At 36.5% G+C, this 15,888-nt stretch overlaps 1 protein-coding gene across 2 annotated transcripts in view; it reads right to left on the bottom strand.

The window, feature by feature from the left end:
- Positions 1-15,888, bottom strand: part of PLOD2 (procollagen-lysine,2-oxoglutarate 5-dioxygenase 2) — a 125,243-nt gene that overhangs the window by 46,664 nt on the left and 62,691 nt on the right. For both annotated transcript variants that reach the window (XM_055569417.1, XM_055569416.1), the window contains exon 3: positions 12,886-13,022. In XM_055569417.1, coding sequence (XP_055425392.1) covers positions 12,886-13,022 — 137 coding nt within the window. The remainder of the gene's footprint in view (positions 1-12,885; positions 13,023-15,888) is intronic.

Here is a 15,888-nt window from a genome sequence, read left to right as displayed (position 1 = left end):
ATAAAAGACAGTTTTTTTAGTATTAGTCTTAATTTTTTCAATAATCATGTACTCTCCAAAATCAAAATTCCAAAAGTGTTGAAAAGTTAAAAATCAGTAACTTGTTGTATAACATAGTAGAAGTGCTATTACTGACAGAGGCTGCCATTGTAACTGCCTAACGTTTCTTTCTAATTTGTACTCATCTATAATAATTTCTGCAGATTTCATTACCTTTGACAAAATGTTTCCACCTACTAAATGTCATCAATATAAATAAATTTAAATTTGAATCACTATTTAGCCTGAAATCCTAAACTAAATGCATACACACATGTGTATCTTTTTAAAGCTCAATATATTTAAAAATGTTAAAAATTAAATTTATAGTTTCATTGATTTTTCTGAAGATTGTATTACCCACAGTTCATCCATAGAATCACAATGACTTATAATATGAAATGTGACACACACTACCTGTTTCCTCTCTGCAATAAGTTCTCTATTCTTGCTATAACCACAAATTCTTCTGCATCTTTCTTTAACAAAACCAACGATTTCCAAAGATGATAATTTCATGACTTGCCATCCCAGGTGGCAAACAAGAAGAGTACACAAACGTTCTTTAATTCAGCATCAGGTCTTTCTAATAGCCTATAGTCCAAATGCACTTCTGTGATACCTGAAGTGGTGCAGAGGCAGGAAGGGGGTACCAGCAAGGAAGGACTGGGGACGTTGCTGGTTTTATTTTTGGCCACACCATGGTACATGCAGGATCTTAGTTCCCCCACCAGGAAGCAAACCCATGCCCACTGCAGTGGAAGTGCAGAGTCTTAACCACTGGACCACCAAAGAATCCCTTGCTATGATATTTGAACTGGGAAGTAAGGAGGCTGTTCCACACACTTTGCCAGACTTGCTCTTGAGGAGTTTGTTAATATGCTAACATAGTAGTATGTATCAGGCAACATTCAACAACTTTCTGTACATGAATTTGGGCTTTCCCTGTGGATCAGCTGGTAAAGAATCTGTCTGCCAATGCAGGCGATACAGGAGACATGGGTTCAATCTCTAGGTCAGGAAGATTCCCTGGAGAAGGATATGGCAATCCACTCCAGTGAAATGTGAGTAGAATTGGTATGTTCATGCAACCTCCAAGTCCTGGGCTTTAAAAAGGAAGCTGCCTACCCTCTGTTTCCTCTTTCCCTTTCATGGTGAACCAGACTTTACAAGCAAAAATTCCTTGACATACTCTCCCCCACCAGACAGTCCACTTCTGAATCTTTTTTTAAAAAAAAAAAGATTAAAATGTTGCTAATGTGAAACTAAAGTAGTAAAATTAGTAAATAAAAATTAGGCAATTTTTAAAAATTAGTAAAAGTAAAGTTGAATTCAGAGAGCTACACCATTTTTTTTTCATTCTAAATTGTCCTGCTGCTAAGTCACTTCAGTCATGTCCAACTCTGTGTGACCCCATAGACGGCAGCCCACCAGGCTCCCCCGTCCCTGGGATTCTCCAGGCAAGAACACTGGAGTGGGTTGCCATTTCCTTCTCCAATGCATGAAAGTGAAGAGTGAGAGTGAAGTTGCTCAGTCATGTCCTACTCTTCGCGACCCCATGGACAGCAGCCTATCAGGCTCCTCCACCCCTGGGATTGTCCTAAAGAATTAAATTTTATCATTGCTTTTTGTTACAAAAAAATAACTTTAAAATTAAAACATATCTATCTAGCTACATATATATACATATATACATATACATATACATATTTGGCATTTAATTTTTTATTTCTTTTAGGATCAATGGGTAGAAAAATTTTAATACTGTTAATAATATAATCATAAAGTGGTTCAGTTCACACAATCTGAAGTCTAACAGATGGGTTTCTAATTCCAATTCCAGCTCTATCACTTGACATCTGAGTAACCATAGGAAAGTTAGTAACAAACTCTTTATGCTTCTGTTTCTTTAAGCATAAAATGATGGGGAAAGTAGTGCTTATTTCTCATCAAGATATTGCTACAAAAAATTAAAAATTAAGACCATAATAATCTTTCAAAAAAGTTTAAAAAATTAACATTTTTGTTACTATAGGAAAGGGACCTGAAAAATGAGAGGTAGGACAAAAACTTACTTTTAAATTTACACAAGTCTGTAGTTTTAAATAATTTTATTTTTTAGCCAAATACACATTTTAAGATAAATTTTAAATCAGAATAAATTTGTTTTGACTAAAACCTCATGCCAACTCCCCTCCATGTTTATTTAAAAAACTGAATTAATCTGACTTCACAAAGTATTTATATGAATATATCAAGTTTCTCTTTTTCTTATAAATAAGTACAGCTGATTTCATAAGTATGACCACTTTAGATTTCTGCCTTGTAGGATAACCCTATCTTTTCTATCAGGGGTATTTTCTTCAAGACTACTAGTTGCCAATATAATTTTCTTTTTTAAATACTTAAGATTAGGAAATAATACTAGCTTTATAAGACCAGTTACCAGGGTAACTAAACCCTGAGAGGTAAGGCAAATAAAACAAACCCTCTGAGGCACAGGACCCCATAAATTGTCTGGAGAGATGGATAAAAAGAGCTCATTATGTCAGAGAATCATATGATTGGAGACTTGGACCAAACTGATTCAGATATTTCGCAGGTAGCATCATGTATTCGAACTTTCCTGGTAGCTCAAAGGTACAGAATCTGCCTGCCAATGCAGGAAACAGGGGTTTTATCCCTGGGTTGGCAAGATCCCCTGGAGGAGGCCATGGCAACCCACTTCAGTATTCTTGCCTGGGAAATTCCATGGATGGAGGAGCCTGGCGGGCTACAGTCCATGGAGTTTCAAGAGTTAGACACAACTTAGAAACTAAACAACAACAAAAATCATGTATTCGAAGTAATAAAGGTACAGTTGGCAAATGATTGTTTTGTCTTTGTAACACCAGTGAAGGGCTTAATATCTCCAACTATTAGCAGAAGTCAACAGCTTGAAATGGAGGAGTTGTGGGCTACTTGTACTCTGATAATTTAAAAATTTTGTAAGTAGGCATTACCTTTATAACTAAAAGCAATTACTGTAGATCAAAATGTAAAAGGCAAAAATTCTCTTCACATAATTCAAGTATGGATTTGACTTTGAATAAAAATTTAAGGTTGCTGGAACTTTCTCATTCCATTCTAGTAGCATTGCTATTTCTGTGTTGAAGTACTTTAGAAAAGTTTTTTTGAACCGATTTAAAACTTTTCAAAGGGCAAGAAAGTTTTTCTACTTAAAATGACTTTAGTCACATCAAACCAAAAGGTCAAACTTTTTAAAAAATGCCCACAACAGTCATAAAAATAATGCTCATAGTAATTTGATACATTTAAATGTGAAGAATAAGATAAAACTTTCCACAGTTCACTGTGGTAAATATTCCTGGGTCCTGCAAAAACCATAAGGTTTTCACCTTATGTGGTCATACTGAGTCCTCTACCAGACACGTCAGTGTTCTATCTCAGACAGGTCATTGAAACTTTTACAAGCGTTCCCTGTTTCTGTGGCACCATCAACCATACAGTCACTCAAGCTGAAAATCCTTTATTCAGCCCTGCCTCTTCCCTTTCCATGGCCTCTCTCATCAAATCTTTCTCCAGAACCCATTGATTCCATCTACTTAATCTATTTAGAATTTAAAGCCTCTCCACTCCCACTAGAAGACACTGGACTAGATTAATTCAAAAATCTTATAAGCCTCCCTATCACCCATCCCCTCTAATAAGGACCATCTGATAAACTCTCCTGAAAACCTTTCCGTGCCAGTCCCTTGACTGGATCAGAACTATGGTCTAAAGTAGGACTCAGCAAATATTTACTATCTAGCCTTTTAGAGAAAATTCCTTAGGCTTTGAGGGCAATATGCTCTCTGCTGGATGACTCAACTCTACCATTGTGATACAACGCAGCCATAGGCAATTTGTAAATAATTGAGCACACTTGTGCTACAACAAAAGTACAGAAAAGAGCTTGGGCAGACTACAGCTTACCAAACCCTGGCCTGTAAAATAAAGTCTAAATGAATCAGACTCACATTAATTTTCTATTAAATAGCCTGTTCTGAAGTCACACTGAATTATTTGATCTGTCTTTCATGTCTTTAATCATGATGTTTCATTAGCTTAGCACATCTTTTCCCAATAGGATCCAAACCACTCACCCTCATCCAAATCTCACTTCCTCTACAAACCTCTACGTGAGCAGCATAAATGGAAAAGATCATTTCCATCCTCTTAATCCCCACAACTCTTTTCCTCTCTTTTCCCACAGAATGTTTCATTTTCTACTTGTCATGGACAGGGAAGACTGGCGTGCTGCAGTCCATGGGGGTCGCAAAGAGTTGGACACGACTGAGCAACTGAACTGAACTGAACTTCATGCCAGCAGTGACTATTTATACTAAACTGTCTTGTCTTCCTTCACATTGCCAAATATACCACTTTATTCATCTGTGTATTATTCCCCTAAGTCAGAGAGGAAAACAACAGAAGTGTTTCCTAATCTTATTTATTTGTTCCTCCCCAACCCACACTTTCCTCATCATCACTGATATAAATTTAAGCCAAAAGTTATGATTACCCAAACTATTAGCAGCTGGTTTTTAAAAGCTTAAAGTCTAATGAAGCATGCAAGAAACAATACACCTGATAATTCTCTTTAATCATGTCTTCATCTTAAATACATATCTATATTTTTCACAGATAATTGATGCTAAAAACAATACTATACAACCACTCCCCCCTCATTTTCATAAAGCAGTTGAAAGTATCTACTCAGTTGAACTTGCAGAATAAATTACAAAATAATCACAAGAGAAATGATTAAATTTATCATAGGAATTTTGAAGGAAGGGGAAGGAATAAACTTGGACAAAGTAGGGACTATTTTAAAAACAATTACTGGAAGGATTTTTTTAATGGTATATAATTTCATTTTCTGAATATAATACTCCTACTGAGGCTGGGATGAGGTAGCAGTCAAATGAGGACACTGCCCAGGTGGAGAGTCATTTTCTCCAGACACTTTCCTGAGAGTAGCCAAGTCCTGAGGTAACTCCTAGCAGACAGGGCAGCCAAGGAGACACCGTGGCAAGACCTCAAGCTGCTCAAGCTGCTAGCTAGCTGTGGGACCACGAGTCGTCATCACTTGGTGCCTCTGCATCAGTCTCTTTACTTGTAAAATAAGTGCTTAAATGAAAATCTTCCTCTAATTGTAAACGAGAGTTAAATTCATCTCTGCAACATTAGAACTTTCAAATCTGATACATATTTAGTGCACAGCAAGTATGGCAAAGAACCTGCCTACCGACACAGGAGACGTGAGACTCGGGTTTGATCCCTGGATCAGGAAGATCCTCTGAAGGAAGGATGGCGACGTACTCCAGCATTTTTGCCTGGTGAATCCCATGAACAGAGTAGCCTGGCAGGCTACGTTCCATAGGGTCACACAGAATCAGACACAACTGAAGTGACAGCACACACACACATGCACACACAACTAAGTATTCACTGAATCCGTGAAGAAAGCAAGAAGCTTTTTCAATCCCCAGTATTTATTATTATGTACCTATAATATTATTATTATTATGTAGCATTATTATATATTACTACACATTATATACAATATACTATTTACAATAATATATACATATTATTATGTAATATTACATTATTATTATGTAATATTAGTGTTATTATGTAGCTGTGCCAGAAAACATATACAAAGCTATGGATAGAAAAGCCTTTCCAGAGGGCAAGATTTCTGTCCCAGTCAACCCCTGCCCCACCACCAATCCAGCCATGGCAACTAGCACCATATTTTACATAATAACAGATGCTTAATAATACATATTTACTCAAAATAAAACGATTCAAGGAGTAGGTAATCTGGTTTGTAGATAATCTGGTTTGGGGAAAATCTGGTTTATGTCTACACACAAAAAGTAGACAAATTAGTACCATTTATCTAGCTATATACAAACAGCCAATCCTTCTTTTGTATACAGTCTGGTTCTTCCCTACTCCAACATACCCACTAATACACTCAGTAAACACTAATAAGAATATTTGGACAATATTTTTTTAAAGTCATTGATTTCCCATGTAATTCCAAATCATATTTCACATCATGGATGAGGCTAAAGGAAATGCAATATGTTTAAGTGACAGCTAAAGATTTTAACCTTTCCTTCAAAAACAAGGGAAAAAATTAAAAAGCCATGTAGAAACTGAAAACTCTGATGTGTTTGGCTTTCCTTCATACTAATTTAATGAAATATTGTCCATTGCTAATGACTAGGTTCTTTGTGTCTGCAAACCTAAACTGTCCTCATTGCCAAGAAGTCTATCAAATAAATCTGCCATAATTAGTTAAAATTACAGCCATCAATCTTAAAAAGCTTTGCTTTCAGAAAAATTTTACTCTGTCTTCTGTATAAACTATGTGTATTAGTTAGCTGCTCAGTTCAGTTCAGTTCACTCACTCAGTTGTGTCCGACTCTTTGTGATCCCATGAATTGCAGCACGTCAGGCCTCTCTGTCCATCACCAACTCCCGGAGTTCACTCAGACTCACATCCATCGAGTCAGTGATGCCTTCCAGGCATCTCATCCTCTGTCGTCCCCTTCTCCTCCTGCCCCTAATCCCTCCCAGCATCAGAGTCTTTTCCAATGAGTCAACTCTTCACATGAGGTGGCCAAAGTACTGGAGTTTCAGCTTTAGCATCATTGCTTCCAAAGAACTCCCAGGACTGATCTTCTTTAGAATGGACTGCTTGGATCTCCTTGCAGCCCAAGGGACTCTCAAGAGTCTTCTCCAACACCACAGTTGAAAAGCATCAATTCTTCGGCACTCAGCTTTCTTCACAGTCCAACTCTCACATCCATACATGACCACTGGAAAAACCATAGCCTTAGCTAAACGGACCTTTGTCGGCAAAGTAATGTCTCTGATTTTCAATATGCTCTCTAGGTTGGTCGTAACTTTCCTTCCAAGGAGTAAGTGTCTTTTAATTTCATGACTGCAATCACCATCTGCAGTGATTTTGGAACCCCCAAAAATAAAGTCTGACACTGTTTCCACTGTTTCCCCATCTATTTCCCATGAAGTGATGGGACCAGATGCCATGATCTTCGTTTTTCTGAATGTTGAGCTTTAAGCCAACTTTTTCACTCTCCTCTTTCACTTTCATCAAGAGGCTTTTTAGTTCCTCTTCTCTTTCTGCCATAAGGGTGGTGTCATCTGCATATCTGAGGTTACTGATATTTCTCCCGGCAATCTTGATTCCAGCTTGTGGTTCTTCCAGCCCAGCGTTTCTCATGATGTACTCTGCATAGAAGTTAAATAAGCAGGGTGACAATATAGAGCCTTGATGGACTCCTTTTTATATTTGGAACCAGTCTGTTGTTCCATGTCCGGTTCTAACTGTTGCTTCCTGACCTGCATATAGGTTTCTCAAGAGGCAGGTCAGGGTCTGGTATTCCCATCTCTTGAAGAATTTTCCAGTTTACTGTGATCCACTCAGTCAAAGGCTTTGGCATAGTCAATAAAGCAGAAATAGATGTTTTTCTGGAACTCTCTTGCTTTTTCCATGATCCAGCAGATGTTGGCAATTTGATCTCTGGTTCCTCTGCCTTTTCTAAAACCAACTTGAACATCTGGAAGTTCACAGTTCATGTATTGCTGAAGCCTGGCTTGGAGAATTTTGAGCATTACTTTACTAGCGTGCGCATGTCCAACTTTTTGCGACCCCATGGACTGCAGCCCACCAGGCTCCTCTGTCCATGGGATTCTCCAGGCAAGAATACTGGAGTGGGTTGCAATTTCCCTCTCCAATAAACTATGTAAGGCAATATAAAATGTAGGCATATTGGTGATGTAGCTTAAATTATGAAAGGTACAACATGGTTATTTCATAGTCTAAAATAAGATAGGATCTGGTCACCAATAGAATTTTAATAAATACAAATTATATTTCTTATAACAATGACAAAATCATAAAAACTATGTTCACAAACAATTAGCAAAATGATGCAATAAAAACATAATCTTTCCCAATTTTCTAAAAGTAAATGATTCTAAAGAGATTATGCCAATGTTTGACCATGAAGATAAATTTTTCTTCTAAATTAGGTCAGTTCAGTTTTGTCTGAAGAACTAGTACAATATGAGATCCTTGAGGGTGGGATCTTTGTGTATCTCTTTTTCTATAGTGTTAAGTTCAGTACCTGGGTCAAAGTTTTTGCTCAAGACGTGTTTTGAATGCCAAGTGAAAAATCTGCTCACTGATGTCACTTTTTCTAATATTTAATTAGAAGCTAAAAGAAACAAACATTGGTCAACACATTAAAGATCAAAAGCAGCAGCGGCATTTTCACAGCTTCTAACCAACAATCAATTTTTAAAATAATTTCTATCTTTGAAATTTAGAAAGTTTGGATGCTTTCTTGCCCTTATAAGTCATTTCATTTCTTCAAATGAAGAAAAAAAATCTTCACAAATAATTTTAAAGAATCCATAATACTTCTGCCTCTTGAAAAATGCTTCTTCATCTTTTAATGCAATTCACTCTTCAGTTCAGTTCAGTTCAGTCGCTCAGTCGTGTCCGGCTCTTTGTGACCCCATAAATCGCAGCACGCCAGGCCTCCCTGTCCATCACCAACTCCTGGAGTTCACTCAGACTCATGTCCATCGAGTCAGTGATGCCATCCAGCCCATCTCATCCTCTGTCGTCCCCTTCTCCTCCTGCCCCCAATCCCTCCCAGCATCAGAGTCTTTTCCAATGAGTCAACTCTTTGCATGAGGTGGCCAATGTTACTGGAGTTTCAGCTTTAGCATCATTTCTTCCAAAGAAATCCCAGGGCTGATCTCCTTCAGAATGGACTGGTTGGATCTCCTTGCAGTCCAAGGGACTCTCAAGAGTCTTCTCCAACACCACAGTTCAAAAGCATCAATTCTTCAGCACTCAGCTTTCTTCACAGTCCAACTTTCACATCCATACATGACCACTGGAAAAACCATAGCCTTGACTAGACGGACCTTTGTTGGCAAAGTAATGTCTCTGCTTTTTAATATGCTATCTAGGTTGGTCATTCTAAATAAATGTGGTTATGTTATACATCATTTGAATGCACATTTCTAGCTTTAGTTTTTTTGCAAAAGACTTATTACTTGCTTTTTATTTTATATTTACTTTAGACTAGAGAAATGATGTGAGATGAAAAGCAAATTCAAGTAATTTTCTTATTTGAGTTTAAAATGGGTCAAAAAGCATGAAGACAACTCACAACATAAACAATGCATTTGGCCCAGGAACCACTAATGAATGTATAGTGCTGTGGTGGTTCAAGAAGTTTTGCAAAGGAGATGAGAGCTTCGAAGACAAGGAGCTCAGTGTCAGGCCATTGGAAGATGACAACGACCAATTGAGAGAATCATTGAAGCTGATCATCTTAAACTACACAGGAAGTTGCTGAAGAACTCAACATAGACCATTCTATAGTCGTTCAGCATTTGAAGCAAACTGGAAAGGTGAAAAGCTCCATAAGCAATTAAGTGGGTGCCTCATAAGCTGACTAAAAGTCAAAAAAAATCAATGTTTTGAAGTGTTGTTTTCTCTTATTCCAACAAACATCAACAAACTATTTCTTGATCAGATTGTGATGTGGGCTGAAATTTATATTTTGTGGTGGCACTGAATGTAAATGTCATTAATCAGATGCACTTTTTACAGAAAGAATCCCAATATATGAAATATTTAAAAGGCATATTTGGTGGCAGTTATTGGACTCACCAAAATGATTATTTCCTCTCTGAAAATATCTACCCCACAATTTTGGTATATAGCAACTCCTTGGTTCATTGAAGTGTTTGCTTAAAGATAGTTAACTTTATGACTTTGAGGTAAGATAAAGGAATTGACTTTGCAATTTATAAGCTCTTGCTAAATAATGGTAGGAGTAAGGTAGACTGAATTTTTAAAAAACTAGAATGGTAGTTGCATGTTACAATATTTGTCCCTAAAATCTCTATGAGCCTACTTCAGAAGAGCTCATCATACTTTGTCCAGTCTGATAAAGTTATCAAATCCATTATATATACTGATAGTTGTTCAAATCAAGGGGAGATTGCCAATTTCACAAAGCGTCTTAATTGCAATAAAACACACACACACACACACACACACACACTCTGCAGGGTGAAGTAACTTGAAAAAAAAGTTTGTGGTACTTTCTCATATGACGAGCTTCAGTGTTCATTTTGTTTTAAGAATAACCCAAACCCTTATTAAATATTTATTTACATCTAAATTAAATATGGTAAATCTTAACTTAGTATATTTATGAACACTGTCTCTAATTTTAAATGTTCATCCAAAAGTCAGTTTAGAATACATATTCGCATGGAAGTGATGTTATAAGATTGCTTTCAAATTAATTCACAAAAGCCTGTCGCAATGAACACTAGGCACCATTTTGAGATATGGGAAATGTTCCAGAATCAAACAGTGACAATAATTCCACAACTCTGTAAATTTAATAAAAAGTATTGAAATTTTCACTTAAAGTGAGCATATGTCAAGGTATATAAATCATATGTCAACAAAGCTATTTTCTTAAAGACTATTTAAACTATTAACTACATAAATCTTGGTATTTTTTTATATAGTACTGACCTATACTTCCATAAAACTAATTAGTACAGTTAAATTGTCCTTAAAAACTCACATAACAAGTAGTAATTGGTTTGATTTACTAAAATGAGTATATTCTGAACTATAGCCTTAACTGGAAGTAAGGTTAATTAGGAGATTAACAATTCTATTGCAAAAAAAAAAAAAAAAAAAAAATTCTATTGCAAAATGGTTTTCCTTTTTCAAATAATTTAGAATCAAATTAATTTCTCCCTGATCTTGGATTACCCACAATTTCAACTGTACTTATCACTTGTCCACAATCTTTTTTAAAGGGTATTGTCTTTTAAGGAAAAAATAAATAAAAGAAAAGAGCTCTAAAGTGGTACCAATTGTCCATCCTTCTTATCTTGGTTACTGTCTCATCATCCCTAGGTTTCTCCAGGAAGACAGATATGGTGAGTCATGAAAGAGAAAATGTTACTGCTGCTTCTTTGACTAGAACTTGGGGAGATGGGCATGCATGATTTCAGTTAGCTGGCTCTTTTCACAGAGGCAGTTGTCAAGAAATTTTATCCTCAGTTCACTGATATATCCCAAACATAGTGCCTGGCACATACTGGATCTTTCATTAAAAGGCTATTGTTATCTTTTGGTCATACTGGGTCTTAAAGTATCAACTAAATAAATAAAAGCAACTTCAAGCAGTCTTCAGATATCTCACAGTGTCCCTTGTCTTATCAGAAACCAATTGGCCCCTTACTAAACCAGTTTCTTCCAAGCTTAAATCTTAAATAGGGGGCTCCCTTAAATGGGAGGGGTAGTCTGATAAAGGAGCAAAGGGTGAGGAAAAGGAGCTCTTCCTAAAATGCAGAAAAAGGTTTGGGAATCCAAAACCACTACTGGCTGATATGTGGTAACTTTTACAAGCAGAATTTGCCTCCAAGTCAAAATCAAAACGTACATGTGGCAAATTCAAGCTGACCAAAATGGCTGGTAATTTTAAACCAAACATACTCAATGTTTAATACAAACAGTTAGTATGAACATCCTGCTCCATTTCCCATAATCTATTTTATATATATAATAGATTTTGTAGAAAACTTCTTGATATACAAGCTAACCATCAATCTCATGTTGCAAGAATAAGTAACTATAAGCAGAACTTTATTTTTTCCTGAGAGACAATAGGGAAACTCTAAAGATGCAAATATATGAACCTTTCAAAATTTTAAGTGTTGATGGCACCAGAACTCCAGTATGTCTATTTTCAATTCAAAATTTCTGCCTTTATTTAAAATTTATATAAAAAGCACTGTTCTTACTTTCATCTGTAATAATTTGTGGTTTTGGACTTTCAAATTGAGGGAAAGATATAGAAACTTCCCTAACTTAAAGAGGAAAATGCAAGGAGATTTAAAATGATAACCAAAAAATAAAAAAGAATGTAGGGAAAACTGCTTCATGACAACCTGACATTATTAAATATCTGAGAAGAAGATAAGGAAACACAGCAGACACTCCACATTTAGTACAAGAAAAGATATTTACATATTAGAAAGATTTTTCTTTCTTATTAAACATTTTTTTTTTTAATTTTTCACTTATATCTTACATGATATATTTCCTCCTGGACAACCAGAACCCACTGAGTTACTCTCTCAATATAAAGGTTCAATATGATCTTTATTCTATCTCAAATCAGGGTTAAGACATGAATTTCACAAAAATTTTAGCCTATGCCCTGTCTTCCCATTGGTATTTATGATAACTCATCAAATTTGATCATATTAATTAAATATGTCAGACCATGGTTTTATAATTATGAATAATATCTACTTTTTAAAACAATGATTCATTGTGAATAAAATAATTCAATATATATTCTGCAAGTGTGAATTTCTACTCTTTTAAAATAATTTAGTACAGACTTAGAAAGCCACATGTTCGGGACTTCACTGGCAGTCTGATGGTTAAGAATCCACCGTCCAATACAGGGGACATGGATTAGATCCTTCATCAGAGGACTAAGATCCCACATGCCCCGGGGCAAGTAAGCCCATGCATTGCAAATAAAGAGAAGCCCATGCATTGCAATGAAGAATCTGTGAGCTGACCTAGCACAGCCAAAATTTTTTTTTTTAATTTTAAATTAAAAAAAAAAAAAGTGTCTTCCAAAAGGATGGCACCAATTGACAAAAAAAAAAAAAGCCACGGGTTGTTTCTCTTACCATTCAGTAAACAAGACAACCAGATCCTCCTGACTGGCATAATGTTCCATGACTTCTTTCATCAATCTCACTTTTTGGCCCCCTCCGATTGTATTAATTCCATCACCACCTCTCCACTCTTCTCCTTGACCAAGGACCTATAAATCAAATCAACATTTTATCCCTGGGCAAAACTCAGGTTATGAAGTGTCATAAACACTGGAAGTCACCAACAGCTTGTACAATATAACATAGCATCACTCTTTAAATGCTACACTCATGATGCTAGACAGAAAAAAACTTGATGCCTAGATCAGGTCATAATTCTTTAACGTTATCCACCCCATAAAATGTCATTCTCAATTTTAACATTTCAAAAGAAGACACTAATCCAAGGAAGTTGGGGATTGGTGAGGGAAGCCACAGAAAGTATTTCTCACATCTTATTTCTCTTTATTCAGACTGAAATGAAAAGGAAAGAAAATGAAGAAACTTTCCAGATTACTTTTCAATCTGGCAGGAAATCTGTCTGATGAACAAGGGGGAGCCCTGGAAGCTCAGTGAATCCTGGATGGGGCCCTTGATCTGTTTCCCTGCTGAAACCAAACCGGTCATCCCAAGAAACACAGAGGGCATCAGGTCAAATGCCATCTTCCTTACCTTAAGAATCTTAATCTTATGTTTCCGTCAAAAGTTTAATTATTTATCAGTGCAAGAAATCACCTAAGAACAATTACTCAGAGCTAAGCCTACAGTCATCCTGGGTTCTGTTTGCCCAGCCTCAGCAGTTGCCTCCTGAATTGTGTGCCTGCTGATGCATCAGGCTGTGAAGAAGCAGGAAACAAATCTATGAGCCCCTCTGCCACAGACACACCTTGGACCTTAGTTTCATCAAAACAAAGTCTGAAGCTCCTGAAACAAGGATCTGCTAACACAGTGGTCCCCAACCATTTTGGCACCTAAGACCAGTTTCATCGAAAACAATTTTCCCATGGACCGGGGTTGGGGATGGTTTTTATATTGTGATATAGAATAAGATATATAATCTGTATTTACAGCTACTCCCCTCACTAGCATCACTGTCATAGCTCCACCTCAGATCATCAGGTTTTAAATTCTCATAAGAGCATGCAACCAAGATATCTCACATGTTCACAGTTCATGCTCTCCTACAAGAATCTAATGCTGCTGCTGATGACAGGAGGTGGTGCTCAGGTAGTAATGTGAGCGATGAGTGGCTGAAAATATAGATGAAGCTTCCCGCGGTCACCTCCTGCTATGCAGCCAGGTTCCTAACAGGCCATAGACTGGTACCAGTCTGTGGCCTGGGGGTTGGGGTACACTGTACTAAAAGATCTGTGAATTCAGAGGGAATTAAATTAAGAATACAAAAGAAAAATATAAAAGTAGTTTAGAAAATAAATATTATTAATTCTAAATTTACTTACCATTGAGCCAAATACAAGCCTGGCTGGTAGAGCTTGTGGGACTTCCAGCTTCAGATCCCTAGTTAGCACTTCCTCACTACTTATATTGAAGGGAGAAAGAAACACTGGTGTGGGAATTTGGATTCATATTTGGGCTAGTCTATTAGAACATTAGTTCTTGACCTAAAAAGTGGCTTCCTCTGGCCCTAACATTTGTTATACTTCTGTTCCACAACCCCTTTGGACTTCTCCAATACTACAGTAATACTGGACCTAAATATCTGAGCGCCTACTCTGTGTAGTGCTGTGTTGATTAAGCTCTAGTCTTATTTTCTTTCCACTCCATCAGTGTGACAGACTTTAGTATGCATCAGAATCACATAGAGGGTTTCTTAAAACAGATTGCTGGGCCCAACTCCCAGTTTATGATTCAGAAGGTGGGGAGAAGCCTAAGAAACCTCATTGCTATTTCCCAGCTGATGCTGATGTTGGTGGTTTGGGTCCATACTTCAGAATCATATAATGGAAAGACAACAGGAGGATCAAAACCTCCAGAGTCAGACAAAGGGTGCTGGGGTCCAAGATTTGACCCCTTAAAGTTACATGCCCTGGGGCAAGTTTCCTCACTCATAAGCAAAGTAATATCTACCTTACATGGTTTATATAATGAATCAACAGCATGCCATGTATAAGGTCCTAACAGTGTCTCACACATAAGAAATATTCCACACTCTCCCCATTCTGAACCCTTATGATGTCCTTCATTGGATTTCAGAATTATTTTACCATAATTTTTCTCCATTTCCATGTAGGAAATACTACAGTATTTCCTCTGTATCCTAACAAACTTCTCTAACGTATTTCTCCTTTATCCTATATTAAACACCTAGATCTGTTTCTTTAGCAAAGTCAGCTTCTTTTAACAGTTGTTTTACATTAACATGTGTACCTAGTCTTCTAGCAGTTATGTAGCAAATATTATCTTTATTGTGCATTATATACTAGAACAGCTCACTTTTTCCCTAAGCAAAAAGCAATCTCTCTCTCCTTGCTTTTTTTAAGTTTTATTGTTTTGTTGTGTAAATGTATTAAATTCATTTGTTTGTTTTCCTACCTTGGGATATCTCTCTCTTCTCCTCTATATGTGGAAAAGACTTAGCTGATAGAGCCTCATTTCTATTAAAAAATAAATAACTTTAAAAAAAACAAAGCAGGTCTTTCCTAGCTCAGTTTACTAGTCCTACCAAATTTCCCATTTCTTCTGACCATTTATCAATAATATATTCTCCTAGAGATGTTATAAAGCCCTTTTATAATGTTACTAAATTCCTCTAAAACAAACAAAAAACAAGAAAAGTACCTCCCAATAATGGAACAGAAAAAGTATCTGCTTCACAGTAATGTTCCCAATTCTCCTAAATGAAGAAATATACCAAGGTAGATAAACCCACTACAAAAAAAAAAAAAAATCTTCAAAGTGAAAAAAATTACTATCAAATCTTAATTATGTTATACCCATACAAGACTCCTTAAAACAAATATATATATATGTGTGTGTGTGTGTGTGTGTATATATCCTTCGAAATATCCTTCTGTT

Source organism: Bubalus kerabau, chromosome 2, assembly GCF_029407905.1.
Source record: "Bubalus kerabau isolate K-KA32 ecotype Philippines breed swamp buffalo chromosome 2, PCC_UOA_SB_1v2, whole genome shotgun sequence".
Lineage (NCBI taxonomy): Eukaryota > Metazoa > Chordata > Mammalia > Artiodactyla > Bovidae > Bubalus > Bubalus kerabau.
This window is presented reverse-complemented; position numbering and strand designations above follow the sequence as displayed.